This window comes from Aedes albopictus, chromosome 2, assembly GCF_035046485.1.
Source record: "Aedes albopictus strain Foshan chromosome 2, AalbF5, whole genome shotgun sequence".
Lineage (NCBI taxonomy): Eukaryota > Metazoa > Arthropoda > Insecta > Diptera > Culicidae > Aedes > Aedes albopictus.
In genome coordinates this window covers 339,411,032-339,428,366 of record NC_085137.1, presented here as the reverse complement: position 1 = coordinate 339,428,366, position 17,335 = coordinate 339,411,032, and the positions used below count along the sequence as shown (strand labels likewise).

The 17,335-nt window shown below is 35.1% G+C and overlaps 1 protein-coding gene across 3 annotated transcripts in view; it reads right to left on the bottom strand.

Annotated features, from left to right (window-relative positions):
* Positions 1-17,335, bottom strand: part of LOC109431629 (upstream-binding protein 1) — a 113,979-nt gene that overhangs the window by 23,618 nt on the left and 73,026 nt on the right. For all 3 annotated transcript variants that reach the window (XM_029874525.2, XM_029874528.2, XM_029874529.2), the window contains exon 4: positions 5,097-5,478. In XM_029874525.2, the coding sequence (XP_029730385.2) occupies positions 5,097-5,478 (382 nt within the window). The remainder of the gene's footprint in view (positions 1-5,096; positions 5,479-17,335) is intronic.

The window sequence follows — 17,335 nt, the reverse complement described above, 5'->3', positions numbered from 1 at the left end:
AAGCAATGATATTTAGTTTTTCAACTTTGAATTTATCGTAGTAGTTTTGTGGATATATTTGAACAACCCTAGCGATGTTTTTATTACACTCATATTTTATTTCACTTTGAATACTAGGAAAATACCACATTTTTCACACAAAGTAGTCAACAAATAAAAATATAAGGCAATGCATTCTGTTTTTTTGCCTTGATTTTTTTCGTGAAATTATGAACATTGAATAATAATACCTCCTTCATGACACTCTTAATTTATTTTACCAAACAAGTTTTAAAATTTCATAACTTTCTTACAAAATAGTCAATAAAACAAAATTCAAAGCAATGACATGTAGTTGATAGTCTTAAAATTTTCCGTTCGAATGTACTAGACATGTGTTTGATAAAATTTAGATGTTAACATCACATCCACATTTTGTTTTACACAAAATAGTCATTTTATTTTTCACACAAAATAGTCAATAACACAAAATTCAAAACAAACACATGCAGATTTCTATAGCTGTTTTTTTTTTGTACCAGTTTCACGTTATCTACTACCTGAAAAAATACAAGGCAAACCGAAAATCCACCATGGATTTTTTTATTTGTTTTTATTTGAGTCCATTTGCGTCTCCTGAACATGCAGTAGCAATCACCAAAAAATAAACGGAAATCCCGTGAAAATGAAACAAATTATGAACTTAACTGATTTCCAAAGTTAAGGTTAGGTTTTGTGTCTTTATTAGAGAGATTTTCAGCCTTCTTTCATTCCTGTTCCTTGGGATTCCTTTTCAAATTCCTCTCGGAGATTCTTTCGTATTCCTATCGACGTGTTTATTTTAGATTCAAACAGTTCTTTCCGGAAATATTCCTGGAGAATATTGCAGGATGTTTGAATTCCAAATATTGTCTCCTGAAGTTTTTATGGGAATCCTATGGATTTTCTTCCTGAGATTTTTCCATGTTGCTCTCAGAGTCTCTCGTTGGATTTTTCCTACAGCGTTTTGCTCAAACAAAATTTCGTGGAATTTATTCTCTTTCCTCCTGGAATATACCTCATATGTTGTCGTAGAATTTCTCTTAGAGTTTCTCTCGGAATTTTGCTTGAAGGTTTTCCGCGATTTGTTCCGGTATTCCTCTTGGTACTTCTCCATGAGATTTTTCCGGTGTTTCTAAGGTTTTTACAGAAACTATTGCTGGGATTTCAACTAAGGCTCCTCCCGGATGTTAAAGGAGTTTTTCACGAGTTTTCTGAAGGAATTGCTTCTGGGATTTCTCCCGAAGTTTTAAGTAATTTCAATGATTTTTTCTGGAGTTTCTTCCCGGATTTCTACAGAAGTTTCATCCGGGATATTTTATAAAGGTTTTTGCGAGAGAGTTTTAAAGTTTCACCTGAGATTATTCTCGGAGTTAGTGCTCTAGAAGCTGAAATGCAGAACTCCAAACTTAAGCATTTTGTATGAAAACCGATCAATGCGTCCAGTACTGTACTTTTCTAGGAGTGTTTCTCGGAAAATCGCCTGCCTGAGATAACCTACAAATTTCATTGTTGTAAATTCCCGGAGACATGTCGGAATGAATCCACGTGATTTTTGCGAGAAATGCTGCAATGAGGAACGCAAGAGAAACTTCGGAATAAATCCTGAGAAGAACTGGGAAATCTCGGAAAAAAGCTCTTGTAGGAAATATTTAGAAAATTCATAAAAGAACTCTGAAAAACTCCAAGAGAAATCCAGGAAGAAACTTCGGATGGAAACCAGCGAAGAATTTTAGAAGAAATATCGGAAAACTCTTTGGCAGAAATTCCAGATATAATTATCGGAAATCTAAAAAAATACCGAAAAAAAACACGAAGTAACCATTAATGAGAGTAAATAAAAGAAAAATTCATGGGAACTAGAATGGAAACTTGAGAGAACTGGAGAAAGCCAGAAAAAAACTTCGAAAATGCTCCAGGAAAAAAAATAAGAGATTCCTGAAAAAATATGATAATATTCTAAATAATTCTTTGGTGGATTCACTGAGAAAATCTACGGAAGGTTTTTTAAATGAATCCTTGGAGAAATTTATCAAGCAATCGCTAGAGGAATTTCTGATGAAAACCCAAGGGAATAATTCACGAAAACATTTCAAAAGTTTTCTAAAAGAATCCCTTGAGAAATAGAACCCCTAAATAAATTCCGCATGAATCTTTGATGTTCTTGAAAATATCCCTGAAAGAATCTCAAGAATATTTTTGAAAGATTTTCAAAAAGAACCCACGACAAAATATTTTGAAAGAATCTTTGGAAGATATCCTAGAATATAAATGCACTTTTTGGGAAATTTCTGAAAAACAAATGTATAGAAGAGTTTCTGAAGCAATACCGTAAAACGGGGTAACTTTGATAGTATTTTCCCTGTTTTAATAGTTTTAAAACAAGTACTGGTGTCTCAGTTATAATTGCAATGTAAGGATTGGATAGTTTTAATTGTTTTGGGTGATCAATATTTTTTTCATATGAGCGAGAATCACATTTTTATTTTGGGGAAATTTTGATAGTGCTCTGAAAAACATATCAAATCCCAAAAAAATATTACAGATTGCAACGCAAAGAGTATCAGCATGATGGGAAAAGCCGTATGAAACATGTTAGGTTTATTTATTGTATCAAAACATTTTATAAAATTATAAATAACAAAGTGAGTCAGTACTCCACCAGAGTGAAAATCTCAGTGCTTTTAGCTATCAAAAATCATTATCTGTAAAAAAATATATATTTTTTACGGTACAACATGTGACTATATGCTGCGCATAGTAAGTTCTCTTTATTTGAGTTGTTTTTGGTTTTTTATAAACAAATTTAGAAAACAACGAGTGTAATTGAAAGATCACTATTATTTATCAAACAAGTCTAGTACTTTTTTACAAATAATTTCATGGCAAAAAAACTATAATGCATTGACTCCAATTTTTATCTGATGGCTACTTTGTGTGAAAAATGTGGTATTTTCCTAGTATTTCGAGTGAAATAAAATATGAGTGTAATAAAAACATCACTAGGATTGTTCAAATCAATCCCTTAAACTACTACGATAAATTCAAAGTTGAAAAACTAAATATCATTGCTTTAAATTTTGGCTTATTCGCTTTTTTTGGTATTTTCGTCCTTTTTTATAAAACAAAATATAAATGTAATGTAAACATCAACATTTTATCAAAAACACGTCCAGTACATTGTAACGGAAAATTTAAGGCCGTAAAACTACATGTTATGGCTTTAAATTTTAATTTATTGACTGTATTGTAAGAAAATTATGGTATTTTTGTAAATTTTCGAGTAAAATAAATTAAGTGTGTCATGAAAACGTCACTATTACTCATCAAGAACGTCCAGTACGCTTTCACGAATAATTTAAAGGCAAAAAACTACTTTGCATTGTAGGCCATTATTTTTGTTAACCATTTTGCGTGAAAAATGTGGTACTTTCGTTGATTTTTGAGTTAATCAAAATTAGAGTGTAATGAAAACATCACTATTATTCTTCGAGTATGTCCCCCAAACTGCTACGAACATTTCAAGGCTAAAAAACTACATATTATCGTTTCAAATTTAGTTTTGTTGACTACTTTGTGTAAAAAGTATGGAGTTTTCGCAGTTTTCCGGGTAAAACAAAGTAAGAGTGTTATTAGAACATTTTCATTGTTCATCAAAAATGTCGAGTACAATCCTACGAACAATTTAAGACCAAAAAACTATATGTCATCGCTTTGAATTTTGATTTATTGCTTGCTTTATGTGAAAAATAGGGTATTTTAGTAGTTTTTTGAGTAAGGTAAAATATCAGTGTACTGAAAAATCACTAATTTTGCATAAACATGTTCACTCCAGCTGTACGTATGATTTAGAGTCGAAAAAACCATATGTCATCGCTTTAAATTTTGTTTTATTGATCAATGTGCGCAAAAAATGTGATCTCAAAAAAACTAGGAAGTGCCTTTTGCTTAATAACTTTGGGTAGACGCATCTATTTTATATTTTTTGAAATGGACGATGATCTTGAAACCTGTTCGGTTCCATCGCAAAAAAAAGTTTTGAAATCGGTTGGAAAACGGCCGAGAAATGCCTTGTCAAAGTTGGACTTCCGACTTTTTTTGGACCCTTGGTAGTTTAGGAGTTAAAAAAAAAGCCATCGCAAACTGTTCACTCAGAAATAAATGTATACACGGAATTACTATTATTTATGCATTTTGTATCCGCATCTCTCTCACTCTCTTTCTGTTTTCATGCTATCTGCCGTTTAGCTTGGGTTGAAGAGAAGTGTTTCGTCAACCCAGGCGAAGCACCAGATAGCATGAAAACAGAAAGAGAGTGAGAGAGATACGGAAACAAAATGCATAAATAATAGTAATTCCGTGTATACTTTTATTTCTGAGTGTTCAGAGATGAACATTTAATGCGACAACATTTTTTTGAATTGTTTCTACAACAGTTTCATTCATATTATATTAATGCGTAGGGATTTAGCGAAAACAAAAACATAACGACAAAAAGTCGCGTCGATTTGGGGGAGCCCTAATATCTTCATACAACACTGCACTTTTTCAAATCATGCATACGTGATACGTGGTAAGAACATGTTCATTTTGTCGTCGTTACCTTTGTTGCAAGTACACCTTCAAGTTGTCAACGCTTAAGGTTAAAATTGGCCTTAAAGATAAACCGTGTTTTGGAATTATTTATTACGCTCTGACAGGCAGACTATTTGGTCATTTTTCTAAAAGATAAGAGGGAACAAATTAACACAGACAGTTTCAGAGCTGAAACATACATCCTTCTACGAAGGCCTTGGACTACTTATGGAGTAATATTCAAATTCAAACAGTCAATCTAATCAGTGGATGATTACATACAATCAAAATGGTCTGGAAGTAGTCTGTTTTGTTAGTTTACTAAACAGATAAGCCAGAACATGTGAACAAACACAACCTCAATGAATTGAGACACATGTCTCATTTCTGTTCACATACACTTTGGGTGGATTCTTCAAGCAGACTCAAATTAGAACGTTCATCTCTGGTAGCTAACTAAAATTTGCCGAGAAAGTATAAAACCATGATAAAAAAAAACTTACCTTTGCGTCTGACATCTCGTTCCTTTTCCGTGTTTGCAATTTTCGACTCGGATCCATCGTTCTCCTCTTCCTGGTGGGTGGACATCCATTCGAGACGGCGCTTACGGTTGGGCATAACAACGGAGTACGAGCTCTCCTGCTGGGCGGCCGCAGCAGCTGCAGCAGCCGCAGCCGCTGCCGCTGCCACTGCCACGACATTGGGCGATGTAGCCGTGTTGGCGCCACTATTCGCGGGCAATCCGGACTGCATTTTGTTGTATTCCACGGGCCAAGATTCCTTAGAGTCTGGAGGTGAGTCGACGAAGTTGTTACGATAGTCCTGGAAGTTGTTCGGCGATCCACTGTAGGTATCGTCGTTGTCGAGGTTATAGTTTTGGGAAATCTGCAAGGGATACGAAGAATATAGTTCTAATGAAATGTTTCCGTAGAACATGCTTTTTATATAAAGTTGAGCACAAACATTCCTTAAAATTCAATGCTAATCCTTGACTTAAAATCATATTACAGAATTTAAACAAGTTTTCCTGAGTAACCGACTTGAACCAGTAATCCTGTTCTCATTAGCACTAAATTCATAAAAAATGCGCCTTATCTAAAGTATGCATCCACAATAATCGGGACTCAGAAATACGAGTGTAACTCTGAAATGGATACGCTAAACTTGCTAAAACTTGACCTGAGAACATCTTGAGATGTGCTCGTTTCACCTGTAAAATATCATGAGAATCGGTTCAGTACTTTTAGTTTTGTACAGTGAAACAGTACCCAGCCAGCAATTTGATTGCTATATCGAAATTGCAACTGAAATAGTCACACATATATAGCACCGAAGAAATCGTATTCAATGCACGAAACACGCACATACATACTGAAGTGGAGCCCATATCAAAACATGTATCCGATTACTGCGATTCCATCCAACATGATTTACGATCTCTCGAAAGAAAAATACGATTTCGCCGATTTTCTCCGTCTAAATATACGATTATGTATGATCTTATTACGATTGAGAGTACTGATATACAACTCAAGATTTTCAACTTAAAAAATCAATTGGTGTTCAGTAGGAATCGAACTTTGGTCCTTTGATTGAGGACTGTGCGTTATCTCTATCTCTATTGGCTATATAGCTAAGTTGGAAGTAGAGAGTTCAAAGTGAATGGGATGAAACGAATAAAAATTAGCATGATTCGGTGCCAGATTTGGGGTGGGAGCATTGTTGTTGTACATTGAGTGGCACCAAAAGTGGTACCGTGAAAGATGCTCGGAACTCCGTCCTTGTTGGAATCTATACACCACTTATTAAAAGTCATTTGCTGTATATAAATAGTATGAAAACCAACCTAGGTATTTGTTTGAAATAATTGCTATCATAGTTCACATGTGCCAACAAAAAAAAAAAAACAAATTTGCGATGAATATTTTTTTCCTTTCCTCCATCATACAAATATGTAAACAAATCCATTTACGATTTCCTAGATTAAAATTTGACTATTAAAAGTGCAGTAACAATCATATGCGACTGTAAAAATGAATATACGATTTGTACGATTTCGTTTTCTTCGTATACGACGCAAGTATGACGCAAACGATCAATATACAATATTATTATCGTTGTATACGATTGCACCGATTTTAATCATACCTCTGGGAAGGCAGCTCGATTTATCAGATTCATATACGATGTAAAACGACGATTTTCACGATTCAAAGAGATCACTTATACGATTTTAGCGAACTTGAAGCTTCACACCCAGAACGTATGATTTTTTACGATTCTACCCGATTATGTGCGATCCTACCGATAGTATCTAGCACCTTTTATGATTGGAGACGACTATATGCAACGAAATCGGAATTGAAATTTAATTTGTCATAAAATGCGATTTTACGCAATCATTGGCAACAAATATACATATTATCATACAATTCTGATTCAATATATCGAAATATACGACTTTTTTCACACAATGATTTACGATATGTGATTGGCAGGGTAGAACGTGTGCAATTGAATTTTATAAAACACTTAGTTCGGATTTCCAGCGCTGTAACTTTTGAAATTGATAAGAAAATGGCTGAAATCATGCACAAACCTCTCAATAGATATGACTTGTATCGACAAAATTTCAGAAAACAACGATGCAAACAACAATCAAGTGAGCACCACTTATTGTTCCGATTGTTCTGTTTAAAGTACTATTCCAATAATCAAAAAAAATTTGCAGGCATAGGGTAAATTGACAATGATTGCACACCTTATAAGAAAAGCATGGAGTGTGCAGCAATAGGTGTTCAACAAGCTGCAACTTTTCATAGGGTGCATAAAAAATTCTCAAATTTGGACTGTTTGACAAGCTATTATATATGCATCATTGGTACAAATTTTAGCCTCTTTGGTTAATCTTTCTCGAAGCTAGAACAGCTCTCGTAAAACACTATTTTTCAAACAACTACACGCAGAAAAAAGCATGGTAAAATCAAAAATATTTCAGGTAAACTCAAATAAATTGTCAATTTGTTCTGGCAACAAAAATAAAACTGTTTGGAGCAAATCGAACGTCACATTTGAAGCAAATTCAATCCGTTTTTGAAACAAACATGTATCTTCTGACTGGTTATGTTAGAAACAAATGTAAAAATTTTTGCTTTTTTTTGTGGCAGGTCGGCCCAACGGAAAAATTTGTTTTCCAATTAAATTTACAAAATTATTTCCTTCTCTAGGAAAATCCACTTCCCGCGTGGCACTTTCAATGCCAACATCATGTAGATAACATACGCTCCCGAAATCAATGGGAGTTCGTGGAAACTTTTGCTGGAACTTTAGAGTTTTGTTTATGTTCTCGACGGCGGAACGGGGGGCTCTTCAATGGGTATTGTAGAAATCAATATGTAATTGAGTTTGTTTTAAAAATTAATATTTTAGTTTTAAAGACGGGCTTGGTGGTCTAGTGGCTACCGCTTCTGATTTATATGCAGAAGGTCCTGGGTTCAATCCCTGGCCCGTCCCTTTCCTCCTACTTTGTATCTTTCTATATACTTTCTCTCTGCTCTCTACATATACATCTCATGTATATAAACATGTTCATAGCCGTCGCTAGAACAGAAACGGGTTGAAAAAGCCGTTTCCCTTCCTTCCCAAAACTTTCACAGCACAGTGTCACAATCCTATTAGAAATCGCCTACAAGTTATGCAATCAAGCGAACTGTGCCGCACATCTTCAAAATAATAAAAACACACAATTCTATCACCTTCCACTGGTATCCACACACCAATGTGTGAACCATCTGCCAACCAATTCCCACCAACACTCCAACATCCGCATGAGTTTGTGCTGGCGCAGAGGTATATTCGGCCAGATGTGGATACAAACGATTGCAATCATCACTTCCTTACCCCTTTCCCACATTGACCTGCAACCTGACGTGGCAGGCGCCATTGTCGCCTAAAAATAGAAGATCATCAACGCTCACACACTGAAGATGCCTGCTAGTCCCCGGCAGTTATCTCATTGGTCCTTGTGTGAGTGTAGCTGGTCTGGCGATACTGGAGTAGCATCCACGGGCGGTCAATCAAGCTCAAGCTCAAGCTCAAAATTAATATTTTAGTTTTAAATATTTTATCAGTTTACCGAATAAACATGAATATTTTTGTTTCAAACGAACGAAATTTGTCTCCGTGTAATTTTTGAACTGTTATATCTCGGAAACCAGTGAATCGAATTTAATAAAATTTTGAGCATTTTTTAACAATACATTACTAATTGATACGACGCTAAAAAATGTAATGTGAGCTCACAACAAATAAAGTTGAATGTTTGACGCACGCTATTAAAAGTTAAAGCTTGTTGAACTTGAAAAAAAAGTTGCCTATCCCAAACATTTTGGTATACATAATCAACTACCTTCTGTAAAAATGCTGTGTAAATCGGAAAAGGCAACCAAACGTCATGATTGTGCAGACATCGCACTTGGAAAATACGAAAAATATTTACAAATACTCTCCTCACATCAACATTCATAGCTTTCAAACCAGACGTTGATGAATGATTACATTTTTCTAGAAAGTTTATGTATGTGTTGTGTATTACACCCTAGATTACATTCGATTCTTTTTTTTCACGGGTCATTTTTTTTTTTGCATAAGTCAATTTTTTTGTATAAGGGTAACTCTCGCTGAGACCGGCCCACTATTTACACCTTGTCTTCAAAATTGTTTAAAGTGCCGATTTTCTGTAAGCCCTCGCTAAAAAAGTAAGAAAAATGCATTTGGTTACTCAAATTGATGGACGGGGGGGTTAGTTAGAGCCACAACAATTTTTGCAGACCCCTCGGTTTGGTCAAATGGTGGCTCATTTAAACCGTTATAACTCGAAAGTTTCTCCAAAAACCACCTCAAAACGAATTGTTGTTGAAAAGAGGAAAGATAGAGCTACTATTTTCAATAATAAAAAGTTGGGTCGGCCATATTGATTTTGGCCGCCATCTTGGATTTTTATACCAAAACATTTTTTTCATCATGAGGGCAACCACCGATTTTCAAAATTTTTGCATCAATTGAAAGCTGAGGCATTTATACACAACATATCAAAAAATTAGAGATGTCTTTTTTTCCTATCAAAAGTTATCTACAGTTTTGTAAATTTAGCCACGTTTTCTCCATACATTTCCATGCGCACCGGCAACGACATGCAACCACCGACGAACCGACGTGACAGCTAGAACAAATAAATTCAAATTTGTTGTCCGCGACGCCATGATGAAAAATAGCCGAACACTATCGCCACCTCTATAACGGCTCGCGATGATTTGATAGCTCGACACCAAACCCCCGTGTGTTCATATAGGAAACGGTTCGCGTCTGCGCTGATTTGACAGAAGCGATCGCTCGCTTCGCTGGTCGACCGTTAAATTTGGGGGGGACAGTTTTGAATCGCCACTGTCACGTCGGTTCGTCGGTGATGCAACAGCATTCTACTTTACGCCTGCATGTATACACAAAGGCGCGTGACGCAAAATTTGGCCAAATCGGAGTTTCGTTTCCGTTTTTGACTGTTTCTAAATGATGCGGGCATTGTTTTCATAACTTTTATAGTGTTTTGAAAAGCTTAAATCTTCAGCTTTCCATTAATGGACTCAGAATTTAAATTCGTGCTCGTAAACACTGCGAAATAACGCTGCATTTATGTGAACGTCCGGCACCGGGCCCAGTGCGCAAAAGTGGCATGTTTTACAAAACGGCAGATAACTTTAGAAAGAAGAAAAAGACATCTCTAATTTTTTTATATGTTATGTATAAATGTCTCAGCTTTCAATTGATGCAAAAATTTTGAAAATCGGTGGTTGCCCTCATGGTGAAAAAAATGTTTTGGTATAAAAATCCAAGATAGCGGCCAAAATCAATATGGTTGACCCAAATTTTTATTACTGTAAATAGTAGCTCTATCTTTCCTCTTTTCAACAACAATTCGTTTTAAGGTGGTTTTTGGAGAAACTTTCGAGTTATAACGGTTTAAATGAGCCACCATTTGACCAAACCGAGGGGTCTGCAAAAAATGTTGTGGCTCTAACTAACGGGGGGTCCATCAATTTGAGTAACGAAATGCATTTTTCTTACTTTTTTAGCGAGGGCTTCCAGAAAATCGGCACTTTAAACATTTTTAAAGACAAGGTGTAAATAGTGGGCCGGTCTCAGCGAGAATTACCCATAAGTCAATTTTGAACCAATCGACTTGATTTTTCGTACACGGATAGTACCAACTGATGGAGTTATAGCAAAAACCCGACCCGCGCAAAAAATATTCGGGTGTATAACTGATTACTGCTTCATCATTATCCGTACTTTGAGGTAGCGGAGAACTACCATCTCACATGCAGATAAAAATTGGTCATGATTGTACAAAATGCTTAAATGTACACCCGATTCTATTTTTGCACGGGTCGCTATAACGGCGTTATTGAATGATGAGTTTACATGCTTTATAGCCAATTAGTCTCATATTTCTAAATACAAATTTTCCAACACTGCGTGTTAGGCGAACTTCAAAGACATTTTCAAACTTTTGTTGCCGAAGCAGTATCGCACTTGTAATGAATGTTCCTAGCTGCCAACCGCAAAACCCGATTTCACCATCAACAATTCTATAAATACTCAAATTTATGTATAAAATTATACTTTTCGAAAGTAATCACATATTTAGTATGGAAATCGCATACTTTCAGGCGTTTTCTTGGGATTTAAACTTAAATAATAAAAGTTTAGTAAAGTTGTAAAAGTTTTGCATAGCTTTTCGCATTCTGAGATGGTTAATTCAGGTGGAAAAATATTTTCACGACTTACAAAGACATTTCTCTAACTGATCAATTTCACCCGAAGGTAAAATGTTTGTTTTTTTTTTCAAATGACATTTAGGCTGATACAAATTTATTTTTGACTTTTTGTCTCCCCCCACTTCAAAAATTTTTGACAGGATTTAGCATTTTGAGGGGGCAGATGAAAAATATTTATCAAAATATCAGGTCTTGCTGGAAATTCTTTAACAAATCCGATGAGTTTTTAATATTTTTCAGAATAAATGCTTTATTATTTTTATCCCCCCCCCCTCGACCAGCCAAAGAGTGGTGGGACAAAAAGTGAAATAAATATTTGTAACGGCCTTGTTATAATAAAACGATTTACATTTAAAGTTTCAACCTCGTTGGCAGATGAAAGCCATGGTCGTACTTGTTCTAAAGCATAAAGTTAAACCATATCTATAAATATTCAAAAAAAAATTAGGAAACTGCAAAAAGTAATCCATTTCACCCGAAATCACGGTATCTCAGCAAAATTGTCGAATACTCTGCTGTGCGAATGCTTTCAAAAGTTTATAGCAGTGATGATAATTCGGCAAAATTAGTTAAGTTTATAAAATGATGGGATTCAAGCTCCGAGGATATCTACAACTGTGAATCCGGGTGAATTACATTAGAATAGTGTGTTACGGCGTAAGATCTACATACCATATTATGTTGTAAAACATTTTGGCAGATAACCGGCAAATTTTGCTTGGTTTTGTCATGCTGTTTGCTTTGCAGTAGTGTTTAGTGTGTTGATCTTAATATTTTCCATGCCTGATTACTTCAAATGCAGAAACATTCGAGGATCAAGATGTGATTAATTTATTTATTTTTTACTTTTTTCTAATATTTTGTGCTTGTAATAAACGTTTTATTTCAGACGAATTCAGGTTAATTTATTGTGTAAGACCATTTGAAGACAATGCCACTGTTGAGAGAGTATAACTATTTATTTAATAGAAGATAAACATTTCTTAAACTAATAATATAAACTTTCCTTTCTTTCTTAAACAGTAACTTACAGCTTTCGTTACTACACAATAGGAAATGATATTCGGCACATGCATCTCCAGTGAAATGCTGTACACGCAAACAGTGCTGTACACGTAAAAAGTGCACTCACATATCTATGCAGCTCTGACATTTGGGAATGAATGCATAAACAAACGTTATTTTCATACACATCCTGCCTTAATATACATATTAACATGATATGTCAATTATAAAAATTTGTTTGCAAAAAACAATCCCTAAAATACTTTATAGAGCTTCTGCAAAAATTGCTATATTTTTCAAGAACATTGCTTAGCAAATTATTTTCTACGCATGAAATTGAGCGCTATAATTAAAAAATATATCCATGATTTTCTTGAATCTGATAATTGAATTCAAACACCAAAATCGATATTTTTGAAAACCCTATTTACTAATAAATGAAAACAAGCTAGTTTTTGGAGTTTTCTGAATATATATCACAGCATGCAGGAAACTACAATTGTATTTCACTATAAATAAAATGAATGCTTCAGCCTGATTGAGTGTAGATTAAATTATTTTTAAACACATGTTTTAAAACTCAAATTTTTGTAGACATGTCTTATCCAGAAATAGAAAAGTTGAAATTTTCAGTTTTCTCAAAATACTGAAGTACCCGTACGCACAGGCAAAACATATATTTATGGTAAGTGGGGGCAGGATGGGTCACCTAAGAAATGGATCCCTATAACATTCTGAATATAAATAGCATTTCTCTTTTTCTATCACGACTTCCAGATACACTAGTCAGCTATGATATAAGGGTATAGAAAGGTCATACAGTTTGAAACCTGCTTCTTGACAAACAATTGTCAAAACATGACCCATCTTGCCCCACCTCATTTCTACGGGGGCAAGATGGGTCAGCTATCAGAAATTCGATTTTTCTCCAACAAAAAATACTAGATCTTCTATTTTTTCTTTATACATCTAAGCTTCACATACGTACAGATTACATGAAAGAAGTGTTGAAACATATCGGTAGATTATTCTCAGAAATAGAATATTTTTATTCAGGTAGCCATAAAAAACTTTTTTGTAGAAAAATATTAAAAATATGTTCACAAATTTTCAGCGCTCTAGTCGCTTCGATAATGTAGGTCACATAATAGCCTTTCTATGAAAAATAAAACATTTTTAAAAACTATGCAAACATACCGAAAAATTAGTGTGACCCATCTTGCCCCGTCTACACATTACACGTAGTTATATGGAATGTATAGCATAAGGAGTATAACGAAAAAATACTTTTTTTTTTCTGCGTAAGGAACGTAAAGAATTTTAAAAACAATATATCACTTTTTTGTGTATCCACGTCGTTCATCTGGGAAAATTATAGAAAGATTCAAAAAATAAATAGTACGGTTGAAAACGGTACTGACCCATCTTGCCCCCACATACCATATAAAAAATTAAATTAAGCGTCTAAAGAAACATTTTTTTGCAAAAAAAAAAGTTTCTTGCAAAATGTTGCGAATTTGGGTATTTGGCAAAACCGTAAAAAAGTAGTTTGTGCAGGAGTTTCAAAAGTTGATTTTTTTAGTTTGCATACAAAAACTCTTTATAAAGTATAAAGGTAAGGTATGTACAGATAATAATATTATCATGTACAGATAATAATATTATCATAGTATTATCAAACACGGAACGGAAACGTTTAAGGCTTCTAGTGAGCTACTAGTTCATTGAACCGAGCATGATACTAGACAACGGACTAGTGTGAAGCGCCCAGTGGCAAAAAACTTCAGTACATGAACATAATGTTGCACGGTAAAACTTAACATTTAAGCTTCAACACGTTTTGCCATCGTTTAATATCACAGCGAAGCGTTTTTCTTTCATCTCAAAGGCAAACTTATGTATCTGACAGATTTTGAGTCGCGAATCTGAGAGAATTTGAAATATATCTCAATTTATAGAGCAAAATACACTGTGGTACATAATTGTTCATACAAAATGGCCAAGTTTGGAATGCTGTAACTTTGGTTTACGTGGACAGATTGAGCTCAATTTTTGACACGGAACTACTATATGCTGAATTTTACGTATACAAGGTACAAAATGTTTCCGTTTTCAGGTTTGGGCGTGGCAAGGCGTTCAAAATGTGCAAAAGTGATCGGATAGCGGCACGCGTGTAAATCAAAGGGGTATTCTATAGTAGTTCCTTATCAAAAATTGAGCTCAATCCATCAACGCAAACCATAGTTACAGCATCTCAAACTTGGCCATTTTGTATGGAAATCAGCGTTTGTCCGATCAATTATGCATCACAGTGTATATAATTTTGGGCTTTATTGACTGCAAACCATTAGCCATGGATGTTTTTTTTTTTCATTCAAAGAGTAAATTATTCGAATAACAACTAAATTAAGGATTTGTGAAAAATATTTCGTTTGATCAAATCATCTATTTTATGTTATGTCCAATATTTATCACACAAGTTGGCCCTAAAATGTTGCATGCAAGTTTATGTACCATGAAGAGAATAAACCTGCCGATAATACCCTTAGTCAAGAGAGAAAATCTTCGGTATACATAATAAGTTGCATATACTTTACAACGGTCAGAACGTGGTATTGGTGGTGGTGGTATGTAAGAGATAAAAGTACTGAAAACAAGGTTGCGACTTCATTTACGCTGTGGAAAGTTGCCTTCACAGCTCGCTCACGACTTTGGTATACGTTTGCGACCCCAATGTTATTCAGCAAACTTTCAGATAAAACTGCAAGGTTAAATTCATCCATATATTGTTTTTCGATAGTATGCTTCTGAACTGAGATAATAGCAAATGAATGTAAATCTTTGCAAATGAATGGTCGCAACCTTGACTGAAAATAATATCTAGAAATGTTCCTGGAACATCTTAACAATATCAAATAACAAATATTTATATTTAAAGATCAACCGAACAGCTCTCTGTTATTGCTTAGATCTTACAAGAGATCTTGCATGATATGATGCTGATGTTCTGGGACTGAATTTGAGAAATTATTTTTAGATCAATCAAATCTAAATATCAAAATATGCTACTGTTGAGATCTTTTTCTCTACTCGGGCTCTGACGACAATTGCCTAAGCGTAAAACTTTCCACAACAGACGAGTTAAACAAGCTTAATCCTCTGAACATGGAACTACTCGAAAAGTACGGTTTGTAAACGATAACGTACCCAAGACTTGTAACTGATGTATGTACACGAAAATCTTACGTGAATTCCATAGAACTGTTCCAACTAAAAATCAACTTTATTTGGAAACTAGCTGACCCGGCAAACTTTGTATTGCCCCATTTTAATTGTGGATCTTTCTTTACGACACTTTAGATTGGTTTAGTTCTGATGGTTTTGAATATCTTCTTTTCTCATAGAACTTATGATATTTTCTCAATTTTTCTAATGTTTTTGTTTATTTTCTTAATGTTAATGCTCTCACCCTGAGAACAAATTCAAAAATCTTGTTGATCATTTCTTTCGTTTATTAGTTATATGGCTACAAATGATATGTAAATTATTGTGTGTATTGATTGGAAAGTTGGCTGCAGAAGCACTTTATCTTCCATTTGAATCATTTGACTTTATCTTATTTTATCTCTGGTTATTTTTTTATGTGAAGGCCTATTCTTTCATAACAGTTCAAAAGAACAGCCTATTTCAAAAGAATGAAAAATCTCTGATGGAGTGAGCATTATAAGCAGCAGGATGTACAACCTGTGTGACAAAGAGGACATGGTCATTCTACCTGTGGATTTATTGTTATATGAACTTCGGCCTAATAACCGTCGGCCGTACACTTTTCCTAGTTATGCAAAAATTTCTTTTTAATTTGCATGAGAACCCCCTACACTCTCTGGAAGCACTCACAATAGCATAGACATTCCATGCCTTCAAAAATGTCTCTCTCTCTCTTCTTGGCGTAACGTCCTCAATGGGACAAAGCCTGCTTCTCAGCTTAGTGTTCTATGAGCACTTCCACAGTTATTAACTGAGAGCTTCCTCTGCCAATGACCATTTTGCATGCGTATATCGTGTGGCAGGCACGAAGATACTCTATGCCCAAGGAAGTCAAGGAAATTTCCTTTACGAAAAGATCCTGGACCGACCGGGAATCGAACCCGTCACCCTCAGCATGGTCATGCTGAATACCCGTGCGTTTACCGCCTCGGCTATATGGGCCCTTCAAAAATGTCCACATTCTAAATGTAGATTGTTTTACACATATTATGCAGATATTCTCTGGATTCTGTTTCATTAGGATTGTTTCTTTTTGCTCCCAGATGAAGGAAGGGTCGTTGACCCTCAACTTTTGAAACATTCCTTGCCTTCAAAACCCTCCATGCCAAATTTTGATTTATTTTCTTGATTAATTTTTGAGTTATGATTCATGTTTTATCTGTATGAGAGCCTTTACCTCTGGAGGAATCTCCGAAAGAATCTTTAGTGGAATCCCTGAAGGCATAAATTCCTCGAGGATTTGCTGATAAATTACTGGTGAATCCTGTTCGTATTACTGGAGGAATCCCTTGAATCAATTCCTGGAGAAATCTCCGAAGGACTACCTGGATGCTTGGAATAATGCGTGTATAAACTCCGGGAGGATGATTTCCTGGAGAAATTCCTCGATAAATTGCCGTTTTATTTTCCGAGGTGTTCCTGGGGTAATTCTTGGAGGAATTTTAAAGGTATTTCTGGAGGAGTCCCATATTTAAATCCTGAAGAAATACCTGGATGAATCCCTATAAAATTCCCTGGAGGAGTGCCTGGAGGTATTCCTAAAAGATTTCCTGGAGGAATTCCTAGAGCGATCCCTAGAGGATTCCCTAGGAGGAACCCCTGAAGGAATGTCTGTGCGAATTCCTGGAGGAATTTCT